This window comes from Aythya marila (genome assembly GCF_965140915.1).
Source record: "Aythya marila genome assembly, chromosome: 16".
Classification (NCBI taxonomy): Eukaryota; Metazoa; Chordata; class Aves; order Anseriformes; family Anatidae; genus Aythya; species Aythya marila.
Window position 1 is genome coordinate 816045 of NC_139057.1, and position 8950 is coordinate 824994.

General features: G+C 48.8%; 1 protein-coding gene across 1 annotated transcript; it reads left to right on the top strand.

Annotated features, from left to right (window-relative positions):
- The first annotated feature begins 2545 nt into the window (after positions 1 to 2545).
- Positions 2546 to 7791, top strand: COMMD7 (COMM domain containing 7). The gene is made up of 9 exons (XM_082773697.1): positions 2546 to 2653; positions 3458 to 3511; positions 3610 to 3712; positions 5384 to 5440; positions 5519 to 5556; positions 6096 to 6186; positions 6308 to 6357; positions 6856 to 6904; positions 7416 to 7791. The coding sequence occupies exons 1-9, from the start codon at positions 2570 to 2572 to the stop codon at positions 7490 to 7492; spliced, it is 603 nt and encodes a 200-aa protein (XP_082629823.1). The 5' UTR covers positions 2546 to 2569; the 3' UTR covers positions 7493 to 7791.
- Positions 7792 to 8950: the final 1159 nt, after the last annotated feature.

Consider the following 8950-nt stretch of genomic DNA (forward strand, 5'->3'; position numbering starts at 1 on the left):
AAACCAGACAGAAAATTGTCTCTTTCCTTGTTTCATTTTTTTGGCCACAAATGAATTTTGGGTTATGGAAGCGCACCCTTACCTGCAATTATTATTTTACACTTAGGAAAATGTACATAGGACTTTATGTGACATTCTAAGGCCAGAAAGGTGTACCGCGTTCACACGCACTGGCACCCATAACTACATAGTCTGTAAATAATCCTGAATTAATTTTAGTAAAGGTTAACTATTGTTTAGAGACAAACATATCCCTGTGGTTTTAAAACTGACAGTGTCGCCAGTTCACCACAGAGCCTGATAAATTATTCCAATAGCTAATTACCTACACTGTGAAAAATCTGCACCTTGTTTTAAGGTATACTGAATATTTAGGGTCAAATCCTGCAGGCAATCTAACGTAACTTTTTCGCCTCACCAATCCTATTAAACTGAGGCACCCAGTTCCACCCCACTCAGCATGTACATGAAATAGAAAATCTCCTGGCTGAGCTAGGAGATGGAGGGAGAAGAAAAGGAAGTGCAAATGTTATTTCCAGCCAGACCACCAGTAAATATCTCTTAACTCCTCATCTTTACTGGTACTTTGCTGCTTTACTCCTTGTTTATAAACCACTGGTGGGATATCTTCACAATGAAAGGCACTATAAAATTTCTGTGCTCTCATTTGCAACTGAAAGTTTCAGTAATAAACCAGCAGCCTTGTGAACTGCCACAGTTTTACCTTTCACAGGGGCTTTCGTATGCTATTTGCTCAGGCAGCTGGTGAACACCTTGCAAGATAAAAATGGGTCAGATACACTCACACTGACAGAGGAATAACTTCTGCAGAACTTACTTTGCTGTTATTGGAAAGCTGCAAAATAGCAGCTTAAGGCAATGGAGTCCTTAAACTCAGATCAGCCCCATTGTCCTCTGCGGGAATACATCAAGTTTTAATATTTTCTGGATCAAAGCCTTTCTCCTGAGCACAAATGGAAACTAGACCATGTAACAGGATGAGAAAGGGCTGATTTTACATCTCACCTGCCCTTGTACATGCCCATGAGTCAAGGAGACCTCCTGCTTACTGTTTGTAGTGAGAATCGGCTTAAAATCTTCCTGTGAAACCCTGATCCTTTTGAAACACAGATACTTCATGTCACTGGGCTCTCAGTCTCAAACTGCCTCCTCTCCTGCACAGGACCTGACCACACCACACAGCCTGGCTGGAGATGAGCTGCTGCAGACAGACACTGCCACAGGCATGGGGTGGGCTCAGGAGCAGGGCTGTGCTAAGAGCAGAGCTGGAAAATCACAGCTGAGTTCTGCGTCCTGCAATCTCCAGGGGAAAAAATAAATAAATAAATAAATAAATCACTCTGTAAACTATGGATTTTCAACAATTTATTTGAGGTTTTTGTACAGAAAAATAATATACACCATTTGGCTCTCATCCAGACATCAGCAAGTGAAGTTTAAAGCCTCTGCTCAATGAGGGCACTCACGGCTCTCTCCGTTTTCACCTATATTTTATGCTCCACACCCCTACAAGCAATCACGCACTTTACTTTCCATGGAAGGAATCAGGTGCATAAAATCAAACACATGGGTAAATAATTATAGGATAAAGATCTTAGAAGCATGAAGACGAATAAATATTTATCGGCACAGACAGACAAGCAAATGTGCAGATATACACATAGCACTTTTTGGTAGGAAAGTAAAAGGCTATCCCAAACCCTTGCATCAAAAGCAATCGTTCTGTTTGACCCATGCACGGAGGATGAGCATGCGTTCGGAGGTAAGCCCTGGCTACATTTCCTTCGTCCTGCACAAGTGCAGCCTGCAGGCCGCGTGCTCATGGCACAGCACCTTGTGTGCAAGCTGGGGGGGGACCAGACCCACCGCCCTGCTGGCTGCCTCCCCCAGGAAGCACAGGAGCCCCCCGAGCCCCTTCCCTGTCTCAGAGCAAAGCTGTGGAGGCAGCAGGGTCCCCCCAGAGCTGCAGTTTTGGGTGCCCAGGCTTTGGGAGCGGGGCCGAAGCGACTGCTCTGGGGTACCCTGGGGGGTGCAGCATGCCATGTGTCCCTGCTCCAGGGGACAGGGAGCCAGGATCGGTGCCCTCTGCCACCTCCCCGCACAGAGCAGATGTGGCAGGAGAAAAAAGGGGTGACAAGGGGTGGCCTGCGGGCCCTGGGGTGCCAGCCCGGGGTGCAGGGAGAGCGGCACTGAGGGGCAAGGAGCCTGGGCATGGGGGCACACCACAAAGGGGCCAAAGTGGGCAAGGGGCGCGGGGGGTCCCGAGGTGCCCGGTTTAGATCTCTTGGGAGAAACACGCGAGGGTGACCGGGTGTGGGCTGTACAGGGCCGGCAGCACCCGGCCGCCGGGGCCTGGCTTAGGGTGCTCGGCACCCCTGGGTGCGGGGGTGCCCCGGGAGAGGGGGGGGTGCCCGGTCTCGGTGCCTTGTCTCGGTGTACCGGGGGGGGGGGACCGGGCGGTGCGGAAAGTGCGGCCGCCAATGCTCAGGCTGAGGCGGGCGCCGGCAGCGGGGCCGGGCCGGGCCGGGCGGGCGGAGCCGAGGCCGCCATGGGGCTGCTCAACTTCACCCGCGAGCCCGTGCCGGAGGCGGTGAGCGGCGACATGCACAACCTCAACCAGCTCAGCACCGAGGTGCGGGGCCGGCCGGGGGGGGAGAGCGAGGCGAGGCCATGGCACCAGGCCCGGCCCGCACCCACGGGGCTGCAGCAGCCGGGATGGGTGGCACGGGGAACGGGCCCCGCAGCAGCCTCGGTGCGGGACCAGAGCGTGGCACAGCCCCGCCACAGCTTGTGCTCAGGGTGCAGGGGGTGATGGAGGGGCTCGTGTCACGCACAGCACACACAGGAGGGTTCTGGTCTTGTCGAGCACTGGCTTCTCTCGCTGGGGTGCTCAGGACAACGCCAGCACTGGTGGCAGCAGCAGAGGGAGGGTGGTGGGCTCAGCGCCACAGGCAGGCTCTGCAGCTCTCCTGGCTGCGAGTGCAGGGGGCTGAGGGCAGCAGCTGGGCCTTTGACCAGTTCTTTTCTTTCCCGAGTCAGTCTGGTTACCCTGTGGCTTCCATGAAACATGAGAGTGGATGTTTGCATCCCTTCTCTCTAGCAGTTTTTGGATTACACGGGATAGAACAGCAGCTTCTGATTAGCCAAGAATCACAAAAGCCCTGTGCAGTGCCAGCTACCAGCTGCACAAACCCTTTTGAGAGTCCCTGAAAAGCATCCATGAGCAAATCCCATCCACAGGCATCTTGTCATGCCAAGGACTGGGGTACTGTACCAGCAGGGGAGATGAAACTCTGGGACCGATGTACTGGAGCCAGGTAGAGCTGTATCGAGGTGGTGTATCACCCCCGAGTCGTGGGGATGATGGGGGTGGAGAGGTGCTGAGAAATGATACATGCGGATGCACAATTCCTAACGCTGTCCTGTTTCTTCACAGCAATTCTCAGCGCTGACTGAAGTGCTTTTCCGGTTTCTAACAGAGCCCAAGGAGGTAAGGCCTGCACAGAACACCAAGAAGTGTGTGACTGCAGCTCTTGGGTGAGATGCACCCAGAGATAAGATTGTGTTGCTGCTCTTTCTCTCGAGCAGGTAGAAAGGTTTCTGACTCAGCTCTCAGACTTTGCCACCATGAATAAAATCAGCTTGGGCCCCCTGAAAAACATTGTCAAAAGTATTCTTCTGGTACCTAATGGTAAGTGATACATATGCATATGCTACCCTGAGGCCAAATGGTTGTGTCCATTCCTGCATGCTGCTTAAGGCTGTGTGTCTTCAGAACTGCAGTGCACTTGACTTACACAATGAGTGCTAATAGCAGCTAATAAATGGCTTAGCATTTAAGAATCAAAAACTCAAAAATTGCTCTCCTGTTGGAGTATCCCTGTCTGGTGACTCAGGCTTTGTCTTCTTTACACCCTGCCTGTGTACGCGTCTCACAGGCCTGACTAAGCTCACTTAGGTACTTATTAAATGCAAGCAAACTTTGTGACAGCAACAGAGCTCGGTTTAACTTCACAGAATCACAGAATCACAGAATTTCTAGGTTGGAAGAGACCTCAAGGTCATCGAGTCTAACTTGTGCCTGTAAATCCATGTTTGCTAGACCAGTGCAAACTTCCATCTAGATGATCCAGGACTGTAATTCCAACAAGGACAAAGCACCATTTGAGACAGATCTCAGTCCATTCACACCCTTGTGGAGTGGGCTGGAAACCAGCATAGTTCTAGGCAACATAAATGTGATGTCTGCTGTTTTAGTCTTGATTTAGATAAACTCATTAGCGTCCAGCAATTCCTCATTCATAAGCAGTGGAGAAGAGGGGCGAGAGGGATTCCCCTTGGGTGCCCCAGACAGCCTCCAGCACTATTTGAGATTGCTTTGATGCTGGGGCTGCCACTGGACATAATACTGCATCAGACATCTTACCTACATGCATGTTCATGCCATGTTGATCCTTATTATTAATAGTTCCTTATAAACATCCTTCGATCCAGGTTTTCCTATAGCTTTCCTCACAGCGGTGAAGCCATGCACAACTGTTTCCTGCATTTGGTCTAAACTTTCATTCCACTACTTTAAGCCTTTTCTTCTATCCCAGAGAAGCACAGAATGATTTCCTTCCCTACGACTGTCTGGGAGGTATTTAATGTGGAATTGGTATTTTCTCCCTTCCTGTTTCTGGACTAGGCGCATTCAGCCCCACTGTTCCTGTTTGTGTGCACTGGCTCCAATACTGTTACACCTTTTCATTAGCTCTGAGATGCCACGGCCAGCATCAGAACAGATTACAGCAGATAACTTTGCCTATGTGCTACACAGACAGAAAGCCACGTGGGGCTGGCAGTCTCTTTGAATTTATGAGATTCCTGCTCTTGGCTTCAGAGAACAGAATCCTTGTAAACTTCCATGTGCTGCCTGTGCCCCAGAACAAAGGAGGCAGGCACAGCAGGGGAAAGTGTTATATGCACACGTTCACACCCATAATCCAAAACACAGCAGGTAGGTCAAATTAGTAGCCTGCCAGCCTTAACAGTTCCCCTTTAACAAGCAAAGCTTCTATAGGAGAGAAAGCAGCAACTTCAAAACACAACTGCTGCTGCTGTTACCATGGTGACCTGCAATGAAATCTCCCTCTCTCTCTCAGGCACTTCCATAGGACTGACTTTTAAAGCACTGGGCATCCGCAAAGATATCGGCAGACACAACTGTATTTCCTATCTCGCTGAGCTGTGGTTTGTTTCAAAACACAGGCCACAACCAGTCTTTCTATGGCAGGGTCTCCATCCCTGCATTTGTTTGTCTCAGTAAAGATTGATTTGACTCAGTAAAAACTGATTTTCTTTCCTTGCGTTGTTTATTCAGGTGCCCTGAAGAGAAATCTGTCTTCCGAACAAGTCAGAGCAGATTTTATTGCTCTAGGTAGGTCACGTGACTTCACTAAATAAAAGCTAATTAATATTTATCACATATAGTAATCTCATATGGTTTCTCCCACAGGCCTCAGTGAAGAGAAAGCCAGTTATTTTGCAGAACAGGTATTAATACATCTTTGCTTGTTTCTAAACTAACAAAAAGACAGTCTTTGAGCAGGAACTTGTAAAACCCCACTGAGATGCATCAGCTGCTTTCTTCAAATCCAGCTCAGAGTTTTCAATGAAAGATCCCCAGATAACCGATAAGAAACATTTTGTCTAATGATACATCTGGCTTGCTGTGGCCTCTACCCCATAGGTTTAGTGATTCCTGTGGTTCTGTGTGGCTTTCATTGGATTGTTTTTCTGCTTTGCATGCTTTGAGCCCTGGGGTCATGCAGTTACATGAACACATGACTTTTTGTGCAGATATTGTTACGCTGAACCAGTGTTAAACCAGAAACAGTGAGTTTCATTTCCAGAAGTGACGAGGCAGAGGGGATTCCTAGTAGGACCCAAACATCTTTGAAACCTCCCAACCATGTTAGTTTATCCCTTCACACACACACATTGGGCTTCTGGTTTCCAATTTATGCTGAAATTACAGGTACCGTAAATGGACGTCCCTCTGAATTGATTGTTCGTGTGTCTTGCTCTTGCAGTGGAGGCTGAATTCCCCTACCCTAACACGCCTGGCTGTTGGTCAGACGCTGATGATTAACCAGCTGATAGATATGGAGTGGAAGTTTGGAGGTAATAGAGCTAAAAGATAAACCGAATGGATTGGGAAACCCAACAGCAGCTTTCAGCTAAAGAATTTTTTATTTCACAGCTTAGCTAACGTTATCTCCCTTCTGTTCTTTCTGACTCACAGTTACTGCTGGGAGCAGTGAACTGGAAAAAGTGGGAAGTATCTTCTTACAGGTAAATCTCCTACATCAGAGAGTTCAGGTTATAGTGCAGTTAAGGAACAAGCTATGACCAGGCATGTGGGAAGTACTGGCTGTGAGAGGAAATTGAGGAAAGCCACAGCTCATAGGAGCAGGCTCTGCAACAGTGCATCTGCTTCAGTCTTCTCAGTGCAACTGCCAGCAGATAGCAGGCACGCTGCTATTTGTTACTCTTCAGAAGACATCGTGTCACAGAAGCGTAGCCCACTCTGAAAATCTGTTCAAAAAGCTCAATCTAGCAAAGGTCATGCTATCTCGGGGAGGGAGGGGGAATGCCATCATTTATAAGGACTTCCCGGAGATCCTCCCAATGCCTAATCTGTTCCTACAGTGACACTTCTTGAAAGGCCTGTCAAAGATGTGTGTGCTTTGCAGCAGTCTGCACTAAAACTCTCAGCAGACTCCTGCCTTTTCACAGTGCTTGAAATACAGGCCTCTGAATTAAAATGCCTCTGCTTTTTCTTTCCCCCAGCTGAAGCTGGTGATTAAAAAAGGAACCCAAACGGAAAACGTATATATAGGTGAGTTAACTGTTCTGGAAAAGAAGCAAGTATTCAAGAACACGAAATCTGAGCTGCAGTCAGAGCTTCTGGTCTGTTCGTGGAGGTAGGGGAGCTTTGGACGCAGACCCAGCAGGGGTCACTGTGAGAGCACTGCTGGTAGATGCTGCGGCTGCTCCCGCCCTGGCCTCTCCCAGCCACAGTCGCTCTGCAAAACACTTACAAACACTGACTCTTGGGCAGTCTTCACGTCTTTGCATGAGTAAATATAGATATGCCACAGAGCCCTGAAAAGCAGTCAGAGCAGCATGACAGAAGAAGAAAGTAAACAATTCCAAAGTGGCAGTTGCTGTTAGGAGAATCCTCACCCTGCACGGTCCAGCTAGCATAAAGAAACAGCTGCTGAGAGTCAGTGTCTAATCCTGCCTAGCTTAGGTGAACGTGAGTTGCTCTGCAGTAGCACCAGAATGGCTTTTCCAATGTTGCATGTGTAACCTGAAATCTAAGACTTTATGCCTCTTTTTTTCTGCAGAGTTAACTTTGCCCCAGTTCTACAGTTTTCTGCATGAAATGGAACGGGTCAAAACCAGCCTGGAGAGTTTCAGCTGAAACTACGTGGGTCTGAACTGACATCTGTCCAGGATGTTTAATTTCTCCTTGTGCGCTGCAGATCTGTTCTTTCCCAGCTGACTGTAACAGCGGGATAAGGGAAGACAAGACCGTGTGACAATCAGTAGTGTCATGGCCCACAGAGACCCATCAGTCCTTCAGAACCTGGATCTTTGGAAAGTGCTTTGAAGCAACTACAAGACCACCCATATCTTTTTTTTCTTTTTTAATATAACTATTACGAGAAATTATTGGCAGAAATACGTGGATATTTGTAGCAAAGAAATAAATCTGTTTGCATCCTGCACCATTTGTAACAGAATTTAATTTGTTGAGAAAGAGGGAAACGGAAGCAAAAACCATTATCTAACTTTTACGATTTAAGCAGAGAGGACAGGGAAGTAAGGAGAGCATTTAACCTAGTGAATCACTTAATGCTCACTTCCAAGACTCTCATTTCTCTATTATCAAAAAATGGAATGATTCAAAGCAAAAGGCCTGTACGGCAGCCCAGAGATGGAAACCAGCAAGGTGCTCTTGGTTCCTGGCCTGCCTCTGAAGTAATTCCCCATCCTGTGGCATCCTGCAGGCCTGCTCTGAAAGAAGCAGCACTGCAGCTCCCTGGGCGTGTGCTTGCTCCCCATTTGCTCCACAGACAAGAAGGCAGTTTCTTCCCAAAGCGTCACAAAGCTTCCCTTCCCGCAGCTCCCAGGCCCACACGTAGCTTCTCAGCTTGCAGAAAAGCTGACATTTTTCCCCATTGCATTTCATGCAGTCCTGCATGAGCGACTAGAGCTGGTAACAAGGATAGGATGAATCGCATGCATGGAAAACAGAACAGGGAATCCTGCTGGCAAACCCAGGGACAGTATCTGCATATTTATTTTCCCATCTATCAGGCCATTCACAAGCATCTTAAGCTTAATAACGTGATTAAGGCGATTTAAAAAAAAAAAAAAAAAAAAAAAAAAAAAGAAAAAGAATCTTTGACAACGTCCTGCAAAATATTCCATCTCATTTTGGGTGGCAGGAAAAGCTATTCCAGGGAGGGAGAAAACCTCCGAAGGGCTGCTTCCTGAAGACAAAAGGATTTTTTTTTTCCTTTACATTTTCTGCTGCCCATTCCTTTTATTTCTCCTCACCCTCCCAGTGCTGAGGCAACATCGCTCGACCCTATCCCGCCAGGGTGGGAGGTGGCCCATGGTGGTGCCGGGGCAGATGCCAGGCCCAGCCGCGGGTCAGGAACCCGCCGCCCCCTCCCCGTTTGGGATTAAGCTCCTCAGGGCTGACGCACACCGCGGCCTGCTGACCCCAAGCGCAGGGGTCGCCTCCATGCTGCTCCGCAATCCCCACGGGCATTTCTGATCGGCGGCATTACAGAGCTGCCGCCGCGCCACCGGGACGCGGCCTGACCTCCACGCTGCCGCCCACGGCCCCGCGGCCCCCCAGCCGCCCCCT